This window comes from Numida meleagris, chromosome 4 (assembly GCF_002078875.1).
Source record: "Numida meleagris isolate 19003 breed g44 Domestic line chromosome 4, NumMel1.0, whole genome shotgun sequence".
Taxonomy (NCBI): Eukaryota; Metazoa; Chordata; class Aves; order Galliformes; family Numididae; genus Numida; species Numida meleagris.
The window spans coordinates 91,274,391-91,299,276 of record NC_034412.1 but is presented as its reverse complement, the minus strand read 5'-3'; the positions used below and the strand labels follow the sequence as shown (position 1 = coordinate 91,299,276).

Genomic DNA, 24,886 nt, shown 5'->3' with positions numbered 1-24,886 from the left:
AGAGAGAGAGATTGCATCCATACACCCATACGTTTGGCAGTTTAAGAGAAGATGCAAGAAAATGTCATGCTATATTTCTCTTGGAGGAGTATCAGGAAACAAAACAGGGAAAAGACAACAGATTAGGACAGATTTAAGAAAAAGGGGCACACAAAAGCTTTAAAACTGTCATTATTTCCCTGCAAAATACAGGGAGGTTATTCCAACCTCTGCAGGCATTACCAGTTCACAACCTCACTGGTTACCCTTCCTCACCCCAAGCATGGTTAGAAAGGTAGAGAAATGCATTAACAACAAAGCAACAGCTATAATGATTTCTACAGAAAACACACCTAATCTTTATAGTTTTGAAAGGGAAACCATCAACAGTTGTGGTTCTAAGATTTACTAAACTAAGAAACATCCTAATCTTCCAGATAAGCCACACAGTTTCTCAAAGCTAGAAATCCCTTCTCCTTAGCCACACTTCTTACTGAGAAACATAAACAGAAGCTGATTGGATACAAAAACTTTTATTTATCCTATCATTTATATTCTAAGACATATTCCAGGCACTGTGTAGAGAGAAAATATCATTGTATAAACAAATTTCACAAACTAATCCATATTGGCTTGTTCTCCAGATGAAGAAAAAATATTCCTGACAAATGGAAAATCGTTGGAAATGTTTTATTTTTAAGATTCTGAAGTTTTTTTAGAATGAAATCTTACTCTTTGAACAAGAAGAGTGTATTTTAAAGTGTTTGGGGATTTTTCACCTACACCCAAGAACAGAATGCAGCAGGTGACTGCCTTCAGTAACCAAATACTGACCGTAGCAGGTCAAGATACTAATAGACAATTCAAGAGGAGAAACACGTGAAGGAAACAGTGGAATCTTAAGCTGCAATTTGTATTTCCAACTACAATTTCTTCAATTTAATATTTACCTGCCCCTCTAAGGCAAGGGTTTTATTGATAAAATTTATCAGCCCTTGGCAAATCACCATACCGTGAACTGTGATGAATAACCTGTACAGGCTGACAGTTCACTTTAATTCTCTCTAAACTTTGCTTCACACTCTTTCAGCACTAAGCTATTCCATATACCCTACACTTCACCTATTTACATAGCTTTACATGAAGTGAAAATGGAGTGAGAATCATCTCTCAAAGGTCTTGGAACAGCTCCGCCTTTGCACTGCACTGAAGAATACCCATGCACATTTCCATTGCGCATACAAGCAGAACACAATAAATATTGTCAAATTTAATCCTGCAAATCTTTACTCAACTTCTGTAGATCCAGTGACTTCACTGAAACTCTTCATCTGTTTGAGCACAAACATAGCTGTTTGCGGTGAAATTCTCAATCTTGCATTTCTTGTCTTTGCAATTTCCAAATATAACCGAGAAGGCCAGAAGCTTGCTCTCCACTGCTAACATAAGCAGTCTCACTGGGGAAACAGCCCCTTCTCCCCTCCCCCCCCCCCAACATCCTAAGATGATGCTAAAACTACACTTCTGGCTACATTTCAGCAGAACAGTGGAGCAAGTCAGTTAAGACCCATCTCTTGTCCTGAACATTACGAGATTGATATTCTGTCAATACTCAATATCCAGGTATGAACCAGCCACCTGATAACCAGCTACTTAGACAGTTTCAGAAATAGCCATATTCTGGAAATACCTCATCAGCACTATCGCCGGGATTCTTCCTGGAAACGCTTCATTATGAAATAACTAGTGATTTATTTATTTCAGTGATCAATGACTTCTATTGCAAATATTAAAAGCATTACATGAGTAAACACCATCCACTGGTTGCGTGTGCCCCTCTAAAAAAATATTGCTTGTCTCAAAATTTCATCAAAAGATACTGCAGTACTTTAGAAGGAATTATCATACTGAAAGATGAAGAAACAAAGGTGAGTGGATTTGACTCGATCCAATAGCAAAGCAAGGAAGATGCTTCCAGTGTCTTAGCCATCACGCTGCACAGTGTCCTGTACGTGACTTCCAGGCATATATATAGCAATTACACACAGTGCGGCTTCATAAAGAAGAATGATAAAACAATTCAAGAATACGTTGAACAATTAAATTAATTATCATGCATCAGCAGCTAAATCTGAGTTTTGTTCTAGTGTATGGAAGCTTTTTGCTTCAATATAAAATTTCATCAGAAATAATGATCACTAATACAATAGCAATGTACTTATTCCATTCTAATGTCAACTCCAACAAAAGAAAAAAGCTAAGTATTGTCCCCTGCTACAACAATAAGGAATCTTTCTCTATGTCTCCCTCTTAGGGCATAATATAATTTTGTGTGTTTTAATATTTTTCAAGGAATGACAATTTAAAAAGGAAAATTAATAAAATTTTGTCGTCTCTGTTGTGAAAAAGACCTGTAACCAATGTGAATTACACTGCAGTTGGGCCTATTACTTACCAGTTTGCCTGAAGCCCAGAAATGAGCATCCCATTCACATTGCTTAACACACAGTGTAGCACTGTAGTAGTGAATAGGCTCTCCTGAACAGGTATCTGATAACACACTGACAACAGCTGAAAGAGCAAAGCGTGGGATTATGACCCACAAAGGGCTAAAAGAGTTTCCTAGCAAATGCGCAAACCTCGTCAGAGTTTTGACATCGAGTGTATGGACAACGCTGAATTCCTAGTTCTCCTGCAGACTTCCGCGGGCTTTCTTTCCAACCACTATATTAGCAGGGAGGGGAAACTCAAAACTTTAGTGTGTTTTATTGAAGATGCTTCTATAATATAAGGTCTAACACCTGGAAAGTTTTAACCTCTATGACTAGGAAGCTGAACACCTCTTATCCCCAACATGTCTCCACACTGTAGCAGGGCATGTACTGTGAGAAATGGTCCTTCCCTACTGGAAATGAAGCCTGACCTCTCCCCTTTCTGTTTCCTATGTATTCCCAAAAAGCTGTCAATTTGCAACCCAAGAAATTCCCAGAACACACAACTTATATGCAGGCACGGCGATCCTACCCACAGCCTCCTGAGCTGATCAGCATAATCTCAAATTCCTCCCTGAAAAGCCCAGGGTAATGCTGCACCCTCTCAACTCAAGGAAAACCAGCAACAAGGTCAAAGTCTCTCTGGCTACAATTCAAAATCCCCCAATATTTACTGGCTAAAATACTGAAATCTGATTCAGTTTGCGCACTTCATATGACCACCATTTTTGAAGTCTTTCAAAGAAACCCTAAGTAGATATCATATGCATGCTGAGAAATAGGAACGCTATGCAATCCAAATAATCAATATTGCTTTATTCTGCAATAGCCTGAAATGAGTTAATTCAGAATAGCAGACTTCACCTGATTTTATGCTGCCGCTTGGTGAAGATCTGTGCTGGGTTTTGATTATTTGTTTTTCTTGGAGTAGGAGGATTATTTTCATGTGGAGAGGATTGATTTCATTCCTGTGCGAGCTGCTGTTGATATTCCCAAGCAGAAAGATTCCTTTCTAGAATTATCATCAATATATATTATGGGAGTGTTTACTTCCATCCTGCCTCTGTTCTAAAAGCCTCCTCTGTGCTAATTCCCAGAGCAAGGCTACAGGTCTCCTGCTCAAAATTTCTCTGTAGATTCTCTAATCCTTTTCTCCTTAATCTCTATTATATGAAAAGAAATCCACATATGCATGGTCTGTGAGAAGCTAAGTAACTTTACCTCTCACCATAGTTACCACATCTGATTTAACCACTGGCTCCGGACATGGAAACATTGTCCTTTAAGATTGAAGATTTTTATTTGTGTATGCCTTGATACGTTCAACAAGCATAAAATCCTAAAAACAGATTGATTCTGATATCATTAGTAGACAATTAACATTTCAATTTATGCAACCGCAAGAGAACATGCCATCCACCTCTGCTGTTTCTGTACTGTGTTGTTTTCCAGGATCTCAGAAGCTCCAACGTTTAAACGTGTTACTATGACTGTTATTAAAAAGATTTTCAGCCTAATTCAATTCTTGGAATGATTCTGAAGCAATTTTACATTCAGGTTTTCATCTGTGTGCCCAACTATTCCATTACACTTTTTGTCTCTCATGGTAACCAATTTTATTTGACTTAACAGAAGCTGTTCAAATATTTAAAGGCACTCCGAGATGGCAGGAGTTTATCTAGGAGCATACATGTTGTGTCACAGATATTCCTTTCCTCGTTCTTACTCGCTGCCTTTTTTTTTTTTTTTCCCTGCCTAGGAAACAAACGAGCTCTGGACTGGCCCCACCGCACCGGGAACGTGCTCACTTCATCTGTTTATGCGAATATTCAAGTTACAATGGGCACATTTGGAAATTACAAGCTCGGCAGTTAAAGCAGATGCTTCTTACGTTCCTTCATATGCACAGTATCCCTCTGCCAGGATCGGCGAGCGCAAGAACTAAAGTATAAACATCTGCAACACCTCGCCGTTTTGTTAACATTCTTGCACACATTTCCTTGCTAACTCCAAAAAGGCACAACGGTGTAAAAACGGGGAAATCGGGAACATCTGGGCGATAGCGACGGCAAACGGAATGAAACATGAATAAACAAAAACATGGCGAAAGTGGCCTGGGGTTGTTACACTGTCAGATCATTTTTCCAAGCCCAACATCAAGGCTTTTGTTACAACCAAAGCGGTCATTTGCATGGAGAACCAACAGGGTTTCTTCTTCTTCAGCGTTTCCCGACCGTAACACACACTCGCTCTCCCCGACACACACACGCAGGCAAAGCTTCTCTCTGGCAAACAGCACCCGAAACGCACACATATTCGCAACTACGGAACCCGCGGATCGCGAGCAACGCTCCGCATACCGAACGCTTCGCTACCGAGGCGGAATTTCGGCAGAAAAACAACAGACAAACCTTTGGAGCGCTGCCCCAGCCGGAGTTGCTCTCCCTCTCCCTCTGCTCGGCTGTTACTGACAAGATCAGGCTGAGATGAACAAGTCCCCGCTCCTCCAGCCTCGCCGCTCTGCTCTTCCCACCCGCTCCGGGCTTTAAATAATGGCAAACTTTCACAAAGTTAAAAAATGCCCTGAATTAAAGGAACGCAAGGCACAATGACAGGAAAGCAGACAACGCTGCCTGGACAATCACTGCAGCAGCACGAAGGGCACTGCTCCGTAGTTAGGGCTGTGTCAGCACTTTCTTCCTCAGCCCCCCCACTTTTCAGGGGCTGCGACTCAGAGCAGTAAGAAAGTGCCCACAGTTAAAACAGGGGCTCGAAGGTGAGCCCCCTCCCCTGTGCACCTTACCCCATCCATTCACATCACTCAGAAAGTTACAGGAGCGCAGCAGGCTGAGCACTTTTATCAGAGCAGCACATCCCAAATGTTGTTGTTTTTTTTAATGTAAATAGGGCTCTTTCTAAAATGATATTTCACAAGAGTTTTATCTACTTCGTGTATTTTGCCCCCCTCCCCTCCCCCCCATATATATATATATTTAAATCAAAGTAAATCCACAAATCCCTTGACACCTGAAATTTGCTTTGTGTAAGCACGGAATAATTCCTCCATCCCTGCAAATTCTCACGGCCTGCTCGTGCTGCTGGGCTGCCCTGCCCACGGCCTCTGCTGCAGGTTCAGCTCCCATCCAGACAGGCAATGTTGGAACCTCAGCTGCTTGCTGAGCGCACCTGCATCTTCCTCTGATAAGCCAAGTGTCCTCACAATCACGCTAAAATAGTGTTTGATCTGCACATCAGTAGTTTCTTTTAGGGTAAAACTGAGAATTTAATGTAAAAATGCAAAACAGCCAAAGACTGTTGGGCAAGAAACCCAAGTACACATTTTTGCCCCTTCTGACTGGTAGAGAAGAGCTCATTTATCCTCACAAAACTCAGCAGATCAACGCTTGTTCATTGAAAGAAGTCTCTCTGCTCTCTGTGAATTTGTGACTCTGCAGTTCTGTTTCATATCTATTACATGAAATGAAACGGTATCCATCTACGTGGAGCATCCCCTTACAAACACTTTTTTGCTGTGAATAACTCAGCAAAGCAACAATTTTCCCAGTAAGGTGCTCTCAGAATACTCCAAGAGCTTATTTCCCAATACGTCACAGATCTCCCAAAAATCATAACAACTCCTGAATATCTAAAGGTATCTGACAACAGCATCAGTCGCCTTGCATTTCTGTCCTACTAACACAAATGAGCTGCTGTGCATATTTTGAAGGCAAGCTACTTCTATATTAACACCTTGTTACGCATGCAGTAGACACCAAAAATAATTTTAAACTTCCATTATTCAGAAGAAAATTAACGTGAAAGATGAGGTCCTCACCATCTCATACACATCTTAACTCACCAGAAGAACATAGCGGAGGCTTTCGCTTCCACATTATGACACGGACAGCACCATAACTGCCCATCTGCACAGAGGAAAGACAGCTCCTCCTTGCCTGTGTGGCAGCACTCGCTCCTACCTAATCAATCCTTACACCCAATCCCTACAGCAGCTTTGAGTACTAAAGAGAGAAAAGACTGAGATACACATTCCCCTCTGCCACCTTGGTATAGAGGCTGTCAACCCAAAGAAATCTGAAGAGCAACAAGGTTTCTACTTTTCTCTCTTTTCTCTACCAAAAAAAAAAAAAACAAACCCACCAAAAAAAACCACAAAAAAAACAGGGTGTTTATGCTTTTGAAAGATACAAAATTTGCATTAAGTGCTTAACAGTACACATCTTCATCTCATCATTAACTGGGAGCAAAGTGGAAAACAATTGGAAACGCCTTTAAGATATCTTCAAACAAGGTTGGAGGATTCTGTACGCTCTGCTTAATTTTAACTAATTGCTAATACACTAATAAGATGCTAAAAGAGAGCAAGCATTAACAGATTATGATTCAGCTGGACAATGCCAAGAAAGACAAAATGGAAACTAATTTCTATTCCATTTACACCACTAGGGGACAAAGAAAAATAAACAAGATGCAGTGTGTAAACCATCTTAATAGATCCAAATTTGTGTTTCCTATTTAAGAACAGAGTAGTAGAATTTACAAGACCTGTAAAAGCAAAGCCATACTGGCAATTAAACTGAACTTAATTGAATTAAACCTGGGCTTGATAACTTTGTATGGTAGGTTAAGCAGAAGACATTTATTAACCTAATATTAAAGAACAAAGTACAACCTCTGTATATGAATAACCATACTCACGAATAGAAAGAACCATAAATATTTTGTTAAATTCAGCAGGAAACTACAGATTTTAACAAGTTCAAAAGATCATTAGCTTAGCTCTCATCTCCGCATTTACCAGGCCAGCATTTGTATTATAAATCAACAGCTGCAACCTAAAGTTGAAAACATGCCAGAAATATGAATAGGTTGTATCAATATTTGCACATGGAGCCTAGAACATAAATTAGTTGACACTCAACAATTAAAGCTTCCTCTTCGAAGTTGCAATATTTAAAGGTTAAAGATTAGACATGCTCCCTCTTGTGTTAAACTAAGAATACACGGAATACATGCTGTTTTCTCTGACATGATGGTTACTTGGCCATCTGTTCCATTAAGCAAGCCCTTTAACTTTGGTACTAATGCCTGACAAACCATCACCGGTAATTCTCAAGCTTAAAGACAGGTACAGCCTGAGCACACAGCCTTTATCCATAGAACATTTGTGTTACATTAACCACTGCATTAACAAAAGGGACCACTAAGGACATTACATATGAAAAATCTGTGTGAATAAGATTTTTGGACACATATATACACAACTTGGCGAATTACATGGGAAGACTCACTTCTTCAGTGCCTGTACATATCACACAGGGATTTGAAGAGTTAAAGGGCACCCAGTTCAAGCTGTTCAGGAACATCAGTGATATAGAATATTAAACAGCAGATTTCCTTGTAAATATTAGCTTACAGAATATTTAAAGCAGACTGGATCAACAGGAAGAATGCCACAGCATTATGTTTGTTAATTCAGCAACAACCGAGCTAAGTTCTCAGTCCTCCACTTGACAAGCTCATTCCCTGCACAGAGCCTTCCTGGAGTCAGAACCATGCTTACACCAACCCTCCCACAGAATCTGGCCCCAAGATCATGCCTGGACATGAGCGTTAATCCCAGGTGTAACTACTACAAATGGATTTACTAATAAACCTTTTAAACAAAGACTTTGCACCTGGTGTGGGCTTGGCACGTTATGTTCAGGCAATACATTTGCTGATTACGGTCAGCATCAGGGGAGCTGAGAGTGAACACGAGCACATAATTTGCAGTCAAAACCTGAAGAGAATCTAACAAACAGCAACACAACTTCACACATTTCCTTTTCATTACCACTAGCCTATGTGTGAAGTAGATACAACTGGGCCCATGTTCACTGGAAATGAAGAACACTACCAAATATTCTAAACAACAAACATTTGTTAAAAGCAGCTCACTCCTTCAAACCAAGAAATTTAACTTCCTTTCCTAGATAAGCATAGGCCACTCCAAAAGTAATGCCTCCTACTTATTTCAACGGAAATTATGACAGATACAAAGAGAACAATAATACTATTTGATAGCACAAATTTTCAGCTACAAAACACTGTTTTTCAATACAGTCACCACTATTAGCTATCCATTTCTGCCGGGTATGAACAAGAGACTGTACCACGCTCAAAAATCTGCACCAGCAGAACCACCTTCACTGTTGCCAGTGCTGAAATGCAGCACAGAGAGGCAGGTGAGTGCTCAACATCCACTGCTTGGTCTCTATAAACATTCAGTGAGCGCTGATGAACGTCAATGGGTGCCATTTTTTCCCCACGGAGGAATTCACACCTTTACCTCACCCACACTTCCATGTCCGACGCCATTTTGTCAGAGTGCCCCTCTGCTGCCATCTGCCACACGGTAACAAACTGTAAGGGGATACTGGTGGGAAGGTTCAACCTCTACTGCCATTTCATCGACATCCACCTCTGATGTCGTGGGCCAGCATCATAAAATAGGAGGCATTACTTTCAGAGCAGCCCCTGTTTTCCTGCGGACTGGAAATCACAACAGAGCTTAAGAAAGCGGGCAGAAACACGACAACGTCTTCCCGCACCGGCTGCCATCCGCCAGCTGCCAGCATTACATCGGCGGCAGACCCCAGGGCTGCAGCGTCCCACCGAGCACCTTCCCCTGGATCCAAGCTGCGCCGGGGACACCGAGGAGGGGCAGCGCTGTGCGGGAGCCTCCAGCCGTTCCCCGCGTACCCCCAAGCAGAACACCGCTATTCCAGCAGCGCCTTCAGACGCGCGCAGGACGGGGCCCTGTGGCACGGCACCATCCCAGCACGCTCCGTGCGCTCGTGTAACCGCCGCTTCTCGGCGGGACCGCTCTCGGCACTCAGCGGAGCCCCAGGGTGAGCCGTACAGCCTTGTGAGGAGCGCTGAGGGGAACCCCCTCGGGAGGGACCACCCGAAGCCCAAACCCGGCGCAAAGTCCCGGCGCAGCCCGGGCTGAGGAGGCGGCTCCCGGGGGTTCCAACGGCCGCGGCGGAGCCAACGGCCGGAGCCGCCCTCTCCCAGCCCTGCCCCGGGGAAAGGAGACAACTGAGGCAGCCGCTCCCACCCCTCACCGGTAAAACTCGGCGCCGGGCTCGGGGCCTCCCCTCAGCCATAAGGGAGACGCTCCGGGCCGCCCCGTTCAGCGAGGGGCTGGGGAAAGGGAGCCTGGGCCGGGCCGGAATGAGGGAACTGAGGGGAAGGGGACTCACGCTGTCTCCGCTATTTAAACCTCTTCCCGCCGCCTCCGCCTCACTGCCTCTCACTCGCTCTCTCCTCCCCGCGGAACTTACTAAGGGCGGCCCCCTCCCTTCCCTCCCGGCCAATATGCACAGAGCCACACTGCGGGAACGCCGCCCCGCCCGCTTTCCCTGGCAGCGCCGCCCATTCGCTCAGCCGCCTGTCCGTCAGCAGAGCGACGGGATACAGTTGGGCCGGACTCCTGTCTGTCAACACCCGCCCCTGCCGGGCTCCGCCCCTCGTCCCTCCCCTCGACTCCCCGGACACCTCCAGAGAGTGTTAAAACGGCCGTTTCAAGTCACCGGCAAAATTTACTTTTACGTCCCGCCTACTTATCTCTGCTAGAGATCTTGATTGGGCGGTGAGAACGCCTCTTCTATCTTGACTGGGTGGTTCAATGTCCATCACCTCTAAATGTCCCGCCTATCCCTGTGCCGTAATGCGTAACTCGGACATTTGATTTGTCCGCGTTCCTAGGCGCGCCCCGCCCTTTTCCACAGCACCATCCAATCAAACGCGGCTTCTCAAACTCTAAGGCGGTATCAAAGCGCATAAACGGGCCATGCGAAAGGACCGCCTTCATTGGTCGGCGCCTCTCGCCCCGCTATTGCTCTTCCGCCACCGCCGTTCCGCAGAGCGTACCACGGTGCGGCGGCGGGGGGGGAGCGGTGTGGGTGGGCAGGAGCGAGCGGCGTTGGTTCGCGCCGTCTCCATGAGTGATGGGGCGGAGGAAGGCCTTTATTGCCCGGCATGCCGCGCGCGCTGTAGGTAGCTGCCTCCGCTCCGCGCTGGGGAGGGCGGCGGGGGAGGAGGAGGAGGGAGGCTGGTGCCCGATCCAAGATGGCGGTGCAGGAATCAGCTGCTCAGCTCTCAATGACTTTGAAGGTGCAGGAGTACCCCACTCTCAAGGTGGGTGCCCGGCACGCAAGAGAGGGGCAGAGCCGCCCGCGCCCCGCTGGGAGAGCGCTGAGGGGAGCGGAGGGCTCTGCCGTAGGGGGGGCTCCCCCGGCCCCATTCCGCCTCGCGGAGTACCGCGGCGGCCGCGCCGTATGTGTGGGGCTCCCCGCGGCCGCCCCCCGCCCGTCCCCCGGCTGGAGCCGCCACGGCTTCTCCTCTCCTCCTCCTCCTCCTCTCGCTGCGGGGCGAGGGACGTGCCTGGAATACAGCGCTGCTCTGCGAGCTGAGGGGAAGGGGCAGGCCCCGAGCGCTGTGGGGTGGGGAGGAGGCAGAGCTGGGGGGGGTTGAGGGGGGGCAGGCCGGGCTGAGCGCTGCTGGGGGCTGTGGGGTGATGGGAGGTGCGAGGGGTGCTGAGGGGAGGGAGGAGGCTGGGCGAACGCGGTTCCCCGGCTCCTTGAGGTTGTAAACCACACAAAAAGGAGCGAATGTACTGAAAAAAAGAAAAGGCCTGTCGGGATGTATGTGCAGAGTAATTATGGTTAGGCGAAGCTCTGCTGGGAGCATGGAGTGTTCCTGAAGGCGCTGTGCGGGTCTGAAGGATGGTGGCTTCCCATCTGGCCATCGGTGTGCTGAAGGGACTGCAGGACTCAGGGCTGAGCCTTGAGCTCATAGCCTCAGGAATGGTTGAGCTGGAAGGGTGATGGTCTCAGGAATCAGTGGAAACCTTTGTTTGGAGGCTGGTGGTGCATGCAGGAGGTGTACCACATTAATAGCAATGGCTGTGGGAGGGAGCTGGGAGAAGGAGCTGTGGTGCAGAACGCTGATTTGGGCATCTCCCAGGACAGTGCATCAGCGGCTTTTCGTGTATAGGAGGTGGTTTGCAGCTAAACTTTGTTATGCTGAGATCATGATGCACTTTCACACAGTCTGTACTGTGTGCCTTGAGTGGTGTTTGTTTTGCAGGCTTTCTGGCCATGTTCTCCCTGTGCATGTCCTCATTCCCCACCCTCCTGGCTTTTAATTTAGTTCTAAGAAGCAGGAGGACAAAATCTTGATTCCTTTTTTTTTTTTTTACGTGCAAAGGCATCTTTCCATCATTTCCCTGACACCATCAGTCTTGAATTCTAAAATGCGTTTAGAGAGCACTCTAGCACTTTCCACAGCCACAGCAATGTGAAGGCCCTTAAAGTTAAGAAGATCATTTTACAACTGCGTTTCAGACGTACTGCAGTTGTTATCGCAGCTCTGCTTGTTACATTCCTGAAAAATTACTGGCAGTGAGGATCAGCGAGTTCTTGTTTTCTTGGTTGTGACTTAAGATGAATTGTCAAGGTGCCAGCCATTTAAAAGCCGGGGAATGTTTTGGACTAATTCTTACATTTCCCAAAGCGTGCTTTTTCCCTGAAAAATCTGAACAAAAATATACATTCAAGAATGGAATGTTGTTTGCAATGTTGGGAAGCTAAATAGTAGGGGAGTGAGATGCCCTTTAAATTTCCTAGGGAGGCTGGTGCTTATTGATTCTTCCCAGCATCCATTCAACTGCTGAGTTGTTTCTCTAATCTTTAGTAGCATTTTTTCCTTAAAAGACCTGCCATAGTAGTGTCTGCTCAAAGCTTCTCTGTACGTGCTCTTAACCGTGAGTCACGTATCAAAACCCTGTAGTGGTGAAGGTGAAAAAGCAACAGGGAGAAATGATCGCAGAAGGCTCAAGTTTGCTGAAATACACTGATAGCAAATTCCACTTTGTTTACTAGGAGGCAGGTGCCTAAAAGTTTCCACTGGACTGAGCCTCTGTGAGGATTTGATTTCCAGTTTTGTGAAATGATACGTAGTCATTTGTGCTTTTAATTATGATCACCAGCTTTACGGCTGGGATGTTTGTCCTGGAGTTTTTGATACTGGTGATTTTTTCCCTGATGTAAGGAAAATATAAAAGATTGTAGACTTGTATTTATATCCTTCCTGTTTCCTTCCTCTAGCTTCCTCATGCCGACATCACTAGATAGTGGTTGTGTAATAGCTCTGCATTTACTGTATGTTCTACACTGTGCCTTTCATGTGAAAGAGTGCTTAAAACTGCAGAAGAATATCCCTTTGCCACTGCTGGATTGTGGCTGCTGCAGAAGTGGAAATGCTTCAGCTGTTCTTCAGCAGTTCAGCTCAGGAGGAGTAAATTGACTTCTTCGGATGAACCTAGAGAAGTTATTTAAGCATACAAAATAATGCTTGAGTATTTCCTCAGCGTGCCTCCTCCTTGTCAAGGACAAGAAGGCTGCCAGCTATTCTTCCTTCAAAGTGCTGTGGAGTCTTAAGGGGGGAGGGAAGCCTGCTGATAGAGAATTTTGCTGGCTTGATCTGGAGGATATAACACGAAGGCTGGCAATTTAAAAACAGATGAATGTGAACATTGTTATTGCGGTTCTTTGCTGAAACGCTAATAAACAAGTGATGACAAGAAGCTCGATAATTCATCTATATCCTTAGAAATTAGAGTTATCGTTAAACTGAACTAGCAAGCGAAATGGAATAAGACCCCAAAACTGTAGAGTCTTATGCCCTAAAGAAGGGGGTGGTCATCTGTGAGAATGTTCTTGTCTGGGCTGTTTACTGGCAACAATTTAAGGTTAGCTGTGCTTTCTTTCTTTTTTTTTTTTTTAGGCTAGCTGCTTTAAAAAACAGCTGATCATATGAGATCAAATGAGAGCTGTGGAAGCACAGAATACTTGAGCATCATCTTGATGCTGCTGATTGGTTCCTTTTGTTGGCAGCTGTGTTGGGGGAATACTGGCAGCAGATTTAATAATATGTTAATTTCTCAAGGAAATACCATGTCTACCTGATCATTTAATAGGGGAACAGATAACAGAACAGGACTGGGAAGCATATGTTGTTTCTGTCCTGAATTCACAGCATCGCTCCAACCAGCTGTGCTCAAAGTGGAGGCATTTAGAGCAGGTTGCTCAGGGCATGTCCTGCCTGGTCTTGAAAAGCTCCAAGATGGAGCCTTGAGCCTCTGTGGGCAAATCTGTTCTAATGCTTGACTGCTGTTATGAATTTTAATAAAATTGCTTACATGAGGTTGTTCTGTATTCCATTTTGTGCCTATTGTCTCTATCTCTCCTCTTATCAATGGGGAGTAGTCTGGCTCCATCTTCTTTCTTCTCTCCGTCAGGTGTTAATGCACGTGGATTTGATTTGCCTGGAGCCTTTTCTTCTCAAGGCTAAGCAGTCTTTGCTGTCTCAGCTTCTCTTCATGTGTGAGATGCTCCAACCTGTTGGTAATCTGTGGCCTTTTGATGTGCTCGCTGCGGTGTCCCTCCTGTAGTGGAGGCCCAGAACTGGTTACAGCACTCTAGATGAGCATGATTCATGTAGAAGGGAAGGATCACCTTCCTTGCCCTGCTGGCCGTGCTCTTCTTAACAAAACCCAGGGTGCTGCTGGCTTTCTTTGCTGCAAAAGCCTCTTGCTGTTGCACAGCCAGCTTGTCCACCCTGACCCCCAGGTTCTACTCCGCAAAGCTGCTTTCTAGCTTGTCGGTCTCCAGTAGGTACTGCTGCATGTGGTTGGTTGTTCCCAAATGCAAGATTTGGCATTTCTCTCTGAGCTCCATGAGGTTCTGTTTGCCATTTTCTCCAGCCTATTGAGGTCCCTCTGAACAAGATTGTGACCGCCTGATATATGAGCAGCTTCAAGTTTTATAGCACCTGCAGACTGTGAAGGTGCACTCCGAACAACCACGTAGGATGTTGAGTGAAGATGGCAGACTCCTCTGGTCAACTTTTTTTTCTCCCACTGAAGCAGAAAAGATGCAAGATAAATTATTTCCACCTTTATACACTTCTCTAGAATTTGTTATTTTTTTAATCATAGCTTTGTATTTTGACAGAAGTATTCAGTGGTTCACGTCAAGCTTTGAATGTACAACAGCAAAAGTTGCTCAGCGAGAGAGGTACAGACAGCATGAGGACAGAAGTAATACAGATTGAACGCCTAGTGCACTTTCAGTGTGTCTGCACAGCAGATTCATGGCAGTTGTTGATCAGTAACTGACTGTGAAATGCTCCTCAGGTGGAAGGCTGAAGCTGGCTGTAGCAGTCATTGAGCTCTCTGCTAACTCAGTGTGAGCGCTTGTGTCTCACACTAAATCAGTCTTCAAACTGGCTGCTCTGACTCACTTAGCGTGCATTAAATATCCATCCCAAGCATTAGTATGTTGCTGAACCATGCATTTCCTGTTTCGACACATCGTACTTGCATGCCAGCAAACAAGCATGACACCTTGTGCTGCTGCTCTGCTGCACTTGGCTCAGTGTGCTTCTGGTCAATGAAAAATCTGGTATTGGGACTGCAGGAGGAGTTTAATATTGGAAAGCAATGAGGGTAGGAGTTGGCTCCTGTGGGATTTGGTCTCTTTTCCATCTCTGCCCACTCCGTTTAAAATGCATTCGCGAGTGATCAGTGCAGGAGGAAAACACAGTGAAAGGCAGTAAGGAGCAGTGTAGGCCATGAGCTAGAGATGTTCCTTTTTTTTTTTTTTTGCTGGAAACAATCATGGTAAGAAATGTTCTGTGACAGGAGTGGAGCCCTTACTGGAAGTTGGGGACTACCCAGTGCCAATTATTCTCTTTTCTTTGAACCTCTTCAGTCTTTCATTTCAGTAGTTCCTGTATTAAGCAGCATGATGGTGCACATTAGGGCCCATGAGCTTGGGAAAGCAGTTGTGACAGGTGGGTATTTTCTAAAAGGGCTCGCTGGCAAAAATCCATCAATCCTTGTATGCATCAGAAGCTGCCTTCATTGTGTGTTTGGCCTCCCGTAGTGAACAGCCCAAAGATGCACCCTACAGAAGTATTTGCTCACACAGAATGTGAAATATGCTGTATCAATGGCTACCTAATCCAATCTGACATACATTATTGCTTATTTAAATAAAGCAAAGTTGTATTGTCAGGATATCTTGATCATGGCACCCAATAATAGAATTGTTTCACATCCTACGCTTGGTTTACTTCAGCTTTGATTTTGAGTGCTCTGGGCATTGCCTTGAGGGGTAAGCTGCAGAGAGCACTGAAGTAATACAGGTAATCTTATTGAATAGAGCTTTGGTTGTTCATATTTCCTGATAGAGGTCTGCTGAGCCAATAATCCTTAATTATATGTTAGGTACAATGCTGTCACTTCAGCTGGAGTTGGTTATTTTGGGAGCAGTCAGACCAAAAACAGGATCCCCAGCCTAAAGGCTCTGGCCCATATCATGGTGTCTGGGCTGTGCAAATGTGGAGGAGGACAGTGACAACTGCTTTTATTTAAAGAGATGATGCTGTGATTAAAATGAACAAATATTTGGAGAATAAAGAGGGATTTAAACAAATGAAGGGACACGCTCAGGGTGCAGATCTGCTGTGTTACCTTACCCAGGTGGCTGCTGCTTTGGGTGGGGAGGTATGCTTCATTTCTCCTCCTGAGAGGAGAGCAAAGAAAGATACTCTGAGGTGTGAGTTTAAGACAGCAGCTGTAAGCCAGTGTTGTGAGAATAAGTCTGTGCCCATAGCGTGGCTGGAGGCAGGACTCTAACACGGCTGTCAACCTAACACACTGAGATGCAGGTCAGTTTTGTCTAACCATACAATGGCTTCATAAAGCATTTGGTTCAACTTGTTGGAGATCTTGTTCAAAAGCTTCTAACATATATTAATGAACGCCTACTGGTATATATGTTGCTAGCAGTTTGTATAAATGGATAATATTTGGGATAATTGCTTTGTTTTAATAGATATGCAACAGATGGACAGTCTAAGAACTTTCACTGTTAATTCTCTACAGTACTGAAGTAGCAGCTTCAAATATTGTGGTGATGTTTTCTTTCTAGACACAGCTGCTTTAGAACATGCAGTGCTGTATTCCTGAGTTCTAAATTGACATTTTTTAACTAAGGAGAACTATTTGGCTTTATGCTTCAAATACTTCAAAAAAATTTTTTTTTGATTTCTGAAAGAAAAAAGAAAATCCGAACATCTACAGCTGCATTTAAGGCTTATGAAATTATTTTTTCTGTTTTGATCTGTATCTCTTTAAGAATTCATATTCTCACTTGTACGTAATTCAGCCTAAATCTTACCATTATTCTCAGCCTCTCATTTTAGATATATGCTGCTTCTCCTTTCTTTTAATTTTCTTTTAATTTTCTCATTTTGCCTAGGAACAGAAAGAAATATCACTACAAGGGATTGATAAGAGCTATGAATCAGAATAATTCATTCTGTGAATAAGTGATGATATAATTTACATTTTGGATGAGTTGAGTGAGAAATAATGATGCCAATTCAATTCTAGAATTATCTAAGAGCTAGAGGAAGAAATAAAAAATAAACATTAAGAATTTCAGTAATTCTGCTTAGAAATGCTTATGTGCTGTTGGCTCGGCTGGGAACTTGCTGCAGTTTATTGTACACTACCTCATGTTTGAAATGGCACTGTGTGTAATAATTGTGCTGTACTTTTTGTGTGTTGTTGAAGATAAGCAAGGCGACCGAATTTGGTTTCAAGGAAGCACCTTAAAGCTCAAAAGTATTTCCTCACCCTGCTACTTTCTCTTGACGTTGCTTATTTAAACTTAGGAGATGCTGCTTTTCTTTTCTGTATTCCTATTCCTCCTATTTCTCCTTGCATAAAGTAGGACTAAGTTGGCTTTGCTTCTGTGTTGGATGTTGTTTTGTTTGAGATCATTTAATCGGTCTTGCTTCCTTTTCTCTACCTGTCTATGGCCAGGCTTAATTTCATATACGAACGCAGTATATTGCATTTGAAAAAGCTTATTTACACCACAGAAAATCTTCTATTGGGTTGACTTGAAGACGTGTAAATTCATACAACTCTCTGGTGATTTGCAGGTGTTATAAGCTAACACAGTTGAGAGGAAGCACATCACTTTTCTGACCCTTGAAAGGAGAGCATATCTCTGTTAAGGTTTCCCCCATCTAATCTGGTAGGACTCTTATTTTATTTTTCTTCCTATTTTTTTTGTTCTTCCCGCTAGTTACCTTACTTGATGTACCTGAAAAGAGTTTTAAAAATCAATTTCAAATTCTTTCCTGCCCAGGACTGGGTTCATTGCAGAAGATGCACAATGTAGGTATTTCTGTACTTATGCTATTCACTCTTTGTGGCAAGAAGTTTTACTTGCTTTCAGCTGTGAGGCATTAGTGTTAGAAGAGGATGATTCATACAGACATCACTGAAGTTGAGATTTATGGCTAAACTTCTCTGCACGAGTTAGTACTGCTATCAAGTTGGACCTGATTATCTTTCCACCAAATAGAGGGGAAATGGGTTATCTTTTTAGAAAAAATTTAAACCTATGTAAAAGATGTTGTCTGTGCCTTTTCCTGTGAAAAACAGGTTTTTTTAGAAAATAAACCTTAAAGAATCTCTGTTAGCTGGAGGCTAGAGAATGATTAATGGCTTTCACTCTTTCATTTGGAAGCCTTCAATTGCAATGACGTTTTTGAAGTATCATTCTTGCTGTATAATTTCCAATAGTTGAATGATAGCTGTAATTGAAGTAGTTTCTTATATGCAGTCACTGTGGAATGGAAACATTTTTTTAACGTTCCGGTCAGACAGAGATAGGTTGGTTGTAGTTTCTGCTCTTATCTGGAACTCTCCTCAGGCTTGAATCAGTTCAAGTGAAGAAGGAATTCAGTCTGTAAGATGTGAGCAGATCAGTTTGAGAACTGGTGTTCAAAGGCTCAGGACGTGAGGGAGGATGAAGGCTCGTCTTTGCTCTGACTTAGGTTTTTCACGCAATCCTGTATCCTTAACTTTCTGGAAACTCTCTAATAAACACAGTTAACACTTCTTCCTGAAGCACGGAGAGTTTATTGTTTTTAGGATTGCTGTGACAGAAAGTAGAAGGATTTGTTTCAGTGATTCTGCTTCCTGAAGGGAAATTTTTGTGAGATCTATGCGAAATTGATTTCCCCTTCCAACCAACAGCTTGTTGATGCACAGAAATTATTATTCCTAATCAAACAGGAAGTACGTACATTATTTAATAGGGCCTCAAAATGAAAGTCAGCCCATGCAAAAATCCTGGACTTCTGTGATCTTTCAAAAATAAAGATGGAAGTTGGGGGGGGGGGTATGACACTTTGCTAATTAGTATTACAGAATGCTTTTTGTAAATATCCCTTACCAGGAACTCTTGAAAGAAGTTCTTAACTTGATAGGTGATTGGGCAGAAGATAGGAAATAAATGCCAAGAAGTGTTGAGAAAGGGAGAAAAAAGGAGAACTTGATTTTTGTAGTGGTAAAAAGGCATGGTATCATCTTCTCTTGAGCAGTATGTCTTTGCCTTATTTTCTTCCTTGCCTCATCTTGAAAAAAGATGTAGTAGGGCTGGAGAATGTCCACAGAAGGGCAAGAATGAGTAGAGATATGGAAGGCTGTCTTCAAAGAATGGACAGCCTCTTCAGTCTTGAGAGACAGCATGAGAGTCATGGGGATGGTGAATGTTCTTTTCTCTTCCAAAAGAACTAAAGAGTTTCAAATGAGGCTAGTAGACAACAAGTCAAAACCAACACGTGTTTCTTCACATAGTACATGAAACAGTGAAATGCCTTTCTGTAGGATGTTGCACTGCTGAAATTCTGCAAGTCAAGAACAACCGGCAGAGTTCATGGATGATAACCTGTGGTGTTTCTACTATAAAACTCCCACCACTTGCTCAGGTAGTCTTTAAGAGGCCATTTGGGATTAGTACATTCTTGCTTTTCCAAGTGCTGATGCTGTCAGAGCAAGGACAGTTACAAAGGGACTTCTGGTCTTACCTCCTGTGGCCACTCATATCTCCATATGCCACTTGTCAACTCTTATCTATGACACTCATGTTTAGGTAGCAGAAGACTGCTATCAGGCTGTGCCCCTCCCAGCTCCATGTAGCCTTCTCTTCTACAGGTGAAACAGGTCTGCCTCTCTCAGCCTCTTGATTTCATGTCCTCCTGCTGTACTCATCTATATGGAATGGGGAAGGGCCTTGAAAACCAGCCTTAATATTCCAAATGAGTATGCTGGAGTGCTGAGCATGGAGAATAATCATTCCTCTCAAGCCTCTGTCTTCAGTTCTGCTAATGCAGCCCGGTATGTGGTTAACTTTCTCTACCTTAGGAGTCTGTTGCTTATTCCGGTCCGACCTGTGATCCATCAGGACCTCTGCATCATTTTCTCGAGAGGTGGTGCTAGCCAGTTACTCTGCCACCTCCGCTAATACATGGAATTGTTCTGTGCCAGGTGCAGGGCTCTGGTTTTTGCCTTGATTGAATTTCATGAAGCTTTTAGTGCGTTTCTCCAGCTTGTCAGACTACTTCTTAATATCAGCTCTACCATCCAGCATTACTGAGCACTTTGCTTGTTTGTTGTCCTCCATGAGCCTGTGGATTCTGTCCCGCTACGTGGATCACTGATGGAGGCATTTGTATGGGAGCTGATAACAGTCCTTGAGAGTCACATAGTGTAGGTGATCAGGTGGATTTTCAATCACTGATATTGTTCTTTGAGCATTGCTATCCAGTCAGTCCCAAACCCAGGTTGTATTCCACTCATTCAGCCTGCATCTCCTTAGTCTGGCTACAAAGGAACTGTAAGAGACCACGTCTTCCAGCTTCTCTCTGGAAGAGAGGCAATAAATGTGCCCTTCTGTAGTCATTGAGGACTTTGCTTGTTCACCATGGTATTTCAGAGAGGTGGTAGCAGCTTTGCAGTGTCATTTCCTCCTTTCTTTAAGACAACTTACTGTTGTGAAAAGTTCTTCTCCCTACCCCCCCACCCCTGCCCCGACCAGTTGCTTGGTACAGTAGCTGGAAGGTTTGGGAGAAGACCTGGCAAGTAAAGACAAAGGCAGCATTTACTACTGAGGCTTTGCTGTCCTTTGTTGCTAGGGCACACATTCAATTCTGTTGATGCTTTTCTTCATGTTCACTATTCTGCTGATCTGTCTGTAAAGCCTTTGTCACTTAAACTGCTTATTAGTGGAACTCTAGTTGAATAAAATGGATGTCTGTTTACCATGATGATAGGGAGTGCTGGATTGCCAGTTGTGACTCAACCTGCTTTTTGATGTGGCTGGGTTAGCGTAACACCTCTGCAGAGATCATCTTGCTGTAGTTATGTTTTTAAATATCATACATGATTGAAAGGTTCTGTATTTGGGAGAAAGTATGTTTGGAAACCCCAGTGTGTAATGAATGAGGAGTGTCTGTCTGTCATGGAAGCTGTGGGTATGCTTAACAGCCAAAGCATTACAGCATTCTCAGGATGTCATTAAGCTGCTTAGTGGAATTCAAGGTGCTAAAAGTGGCAAAGTCCAGTCTGCTTCTCTGACTCCCACCAATGTTAAATACCTCTGAGGCAGCGGAGATCTTGAAGCTCTGATCGCTGTAATCACGGAACTTCTGTGAGGGTGAAAATATTTGTGTTTTGCTCCACTTCTCTAGAATGCTGAAGATGGTATCTTGAAGGGTTCTTTTGAAGTCAGTTTTCTCTGAACCTATGGAGAATTTGGGGTTGAGGTAAAAATATTTATGGGCAGTCTGTTTCTATATTTTTGATTTATGGGTAGAGTGCTAAATGTGTGCGTGTAGATGCATTTAGAAGGAAATTAAAGAATCTCATTGAAATGTTGTATAGAGGATTGCTTGTTTTGACTTAATGATATTATGCTTATTTCTGTATTGATTCTTTTTTAAATCTGATTGTAAATGTTTGAGAAATGTATACAATCTGCTAACCATCAGGATACAATATATGCAAGCATTTAATACTCGCTGTTTCTTCTTAGTTTCATTATGCATTTAGAAAACGTCAAGAAAATGGCCTCATTTAGAAAATGAATGGCTTCTTGCAAAATGTAGTTTGGAAATTGTATTTAGTAGTTAATTTCAAATTCAACTGACAGTATATTTAAAGGTATTTCAAGTGGTGTATTAAAAAAAAAATCTATTGTTGAACAGCTCTAGCCACTGGTCCTGCATGATTTGAGAATCAACCTAATCAGACTGAAGTTGTGATTTTAGCCTTGGTCTTGCCCTAGTAACTTATGTACGTTCGTGGGCTGGAAGGAGACCGCATCTGGGCTGAAGGCAACACAGTTAACATTGCAATTGAGTTCCTAAGTATAAGCTTAAAAGCTGCCACTGTACATTCTTAGCTCTGTTTATCATCTGAGGGAAGGAAGAGAGAACAATTCAGCTGTAGCTCTTAGGGTTGTCCTTCCTCCCCTTCTGCCGATTCCAGCTTTAAGACCCGGAAGAGTTCTCTCCCGTGCTTGTCTCCAGAGCTAGAAGTGGTTGTGCTGTCCCAGAACATGCCCTGCCAAAGCTTTCTGGCTTGCTTCGTTCACACTGCAGAGTGAAGTAACGACTGCAATGATGAAAACACTTGGATCAGATTATTCAGTTATGTCTGCCTCTCTGTTAGTACTTAGCACCTAGAAGCAGTCGTGTGCAGAAGTCTCCAGCCAGGCAGACTGTCCTTAACGCTTCAGTAGGAAAAATTTGGATCTTGGAAAAACGTATTACTTTTATCCCTTGTGTAGGTTGTTTTAACTTCGATCTTCGGAGGAATTGGAATTAAGTTGGATTTGGTTTAGTGCATGCTTCTCTTTGAAGGTGCATTTGCAGCTGTGAAAGTTGATGAGAAAAAGATGCAGAACTGATTTAGTGGCAGTGAATTTACGTGTTCTGCCTGCAGTTTTTTGTTCCTTTTTATTCTCTTGTGCGCTCGTGGTACAAAGCAACTGTAGCATATTTCTTCCAGCTTCAATGAGTAGGACAAGTTGGTGTAGAGCTTTTTCCAAAATACATTCTGGTCAGCTCTTGCAGTTTTGTTTCAGTCTGTTTGTTGTTTAGTAGTGTTTCCCTTTTTATTTTCCCTTAAAGTAGTGATTTTAAACCAAGCTGAGCTCTGTAAACCCCTGATGAGGCGTAGCTGTTTAGTCCAGGTTTGGTCACAGAATGGTAGGGGCAGTAAAAGTGTTAGATCTCAGCAGCTTAGTTACTTTTTCTTTCCATTTACTTCCAGTATTGGAATGAAAAGTAAACTTCCTTATGCAGTGACTGTAGCCTTTTGAGGAGTTCTGTGGTTCCAGGCTGCGGGTAACAACAGGACAAGTGGTCAAGATTTACAAGTTGTGCAAATATGTCCTTTAACCTGTAGTCATTTCCCTTGATATGTTAAATTGTTTAGAAATGTTTGTATCTACTTTTAGAGGGTATAGGAAAATCATTCCGCTCTTAGGCTCTTCCACATCAGATCTTAAACTTTGACATGGGGGGGGGGGGAGGGGAATGGGTAAAACAAGATTCAAAAACCTGTTGTGCCTAGACACGATATAAATGTGTAAGGATGTGCTGAAATTGAAAGTCCAGTTGTTCTAAATGTCATAGGAACACAGAGCGTGCCAGAAACTTAGGTGCGGCGGAGACAGAGCATGGGAAACGGGAAGTGTTACTGCTCCTGTATGCTGAAAAGAAACTAAAGAAAAGGGAGGTGAAGGGTAAGGCTTTCAGACCAGTATTTTCAGAATATAACAAACCGCTTTTGATAGAGGTGCCTCAAATCAGCGCTAACTTCTGCAAGTGCTGGGTGAAGCGTCTCTTCAGTGTGGTGTGGAAAGCTGATGAGCAAAATGCTTGCAGAAATTAAAAGCGGTAGGTGCAGGTAACTGAAGAAAACGTTTTTCAGTGAATAGTAAGAAGGTGGGGTGGAAGGAAAGTACTGTCTTAATGTTGGCTGGAGTTGGAAACAAGCTTTGCTACCATGAAGCATGTTCAAAATCATGTGCCCCCTATGCTCCACCTTGTATATGCAGAGGAGCTCTAAAACTATTGATTTATTTTTGTGGAAGTGGAAAAGGAAGGAGAGGGCTGAAGATGGATCATTGTGTACATAAGCAGGCATTAACAACCCTTTTGTGATGTTTTATTTCACGTAGTTTCAGTTTGGGGAAGGGAGGGATTTTGTGGTGCTGGGATTTCCAAGGAGTGTTATAAGGAAAAATGCTGTTTTATCTTGGTACTTCCCATGTTGAAGGCTTGTTCTGTATTTTGTTCAGGTCTTAGTTTGAGGTGGCCAGAAACACTCCATAGATCAGTCTTTCTGAGAGAAGGAGGAGTCCTGTCATACCTTATCAGGATATTGTTACACTTCTGCAAATAAGAACCACCTGTTACAGGTCATGCGAAGTCTTGGGAAGCTCATCTTCCTTATGCTGAGCCTGAGCTGTTTCTCAGTGCATTTCTAATTGTGAATTGCAGTGGTTGTGTTGGCTCATCTTTCCCTAGAGCCTGGAAAGAGATGGACCCTGGGGATTCTTTCTTGCATGCAGATGATTAGAAGGAAGAAAATGGATGCAGACTTGATAAAATGTGATTAGCAATGATGGAACTTAAGGGATTTGTAATCAAACATATGCATGATATGTACCAAACAGAACTCTGATTTACATTTCCTGTTTTACCTTCAGTCACCAGTCTGGTGGTTCACAGTTATGCCTTTCATCAATGAAAAAGCAATCAGGATTATAGTAACTACCTGATGGAAGTCATGGACTTCTTTAAGATAAGATATGGGTCAATTATGTGTGCAGCAGTAGAATGTTTAGTTCTAGAGTTCATGTTACCATTGGAGCTCTGAGTAACAGAACTTTGAGTCGCTTGTGCTCACAGTAGTGGAAGCACCGTGATGGGAACAGCTGAACACTGTTCTGTCCAAGTCTTTTAGTACCATAAAATTTGAGCAGGCTGTAGGCTACTCCCATATGTGCTTTTAACATCCATCAACAGCAGTCTTGATATGGCTGCTTTGTAAAGGCATGGGACAAATAAGCGGACAAGAGACCTCCAAGAGCAGTTAGTCTTTAAACCAAGGTATGGAATTTTAGAGTAATTGACAGAACTCAGTCTTACAGGGTTGGCTTTTTCACTGAAGGGAAACTTACCTGCATGAAGTTCCTCTTAGCATTATAGTCATAGCAGAACTAGTATTAGAAGTAGTCTTAAGTAGTCTTTCGTGCAAAGAAGCAACTGGGACACCTATTGCATTTCCTGAATGCTAGTTTACCATCTGTAACTGATCCAGGAGTCAATATGCATAACATGTTTTCTTAGAACATAATTTGCAGTTATCTTGTGAACTCCTGCAGGAAAGAAACACACATCAAAATCAT

General features: G+C 43.3%; 2 protein-coding genes across 9 annotated transcripts in view; one reads left to right on the top strand and one right to left on the bottom strand.

Annotated features, from left to right (window-relative positions):
* The window catches only part of CTBP1 (C-terminal binding protein 1), a 225,622-nt gene extending 215,782 nt beyond the window's left edge, over positions 1 to 9,840 (bottom strand). For 2 of the 3 annotated variants that reach the window (XM_021395829.1, XM_021395830.1), the window contains exon 1: positions 9,737 to 9,840. The gene's annotated coding sequence lies outside the window, so the exon portion shown is untranslated. The remainder of the gene's footprint in view (positions 1 to 9,736) is intronic. The other variant, XM_021395828.1, reaches the window with a different exon arrangement.
* Positions 9,515 to 24,886, top strand: part of MAEA (macrophage erythroblast attacher) — a 46,273-nt gene continuing 30,901 nt past the window's right edge. Inside the window, exons 1-2 of one of the 6 annotated variants that reach the window (XM_021395835.1) lie at positions 10,548 to 10,673; positions 17,556 to 17,650. Coding sequence is in view for 2 of the 6 variants with exons in the window: in XM_021395833.1 (XP_021251508.1) it covers positions 10,605 to 10,673 (69 nt within the window). In the remaining 4 variants the exon portion in view is untranslated. The other 5 variants (XM_021395836.1, XM_021395834.1, XM_021395839.1 and 2 more) reach the window with 5 other exon arrangements.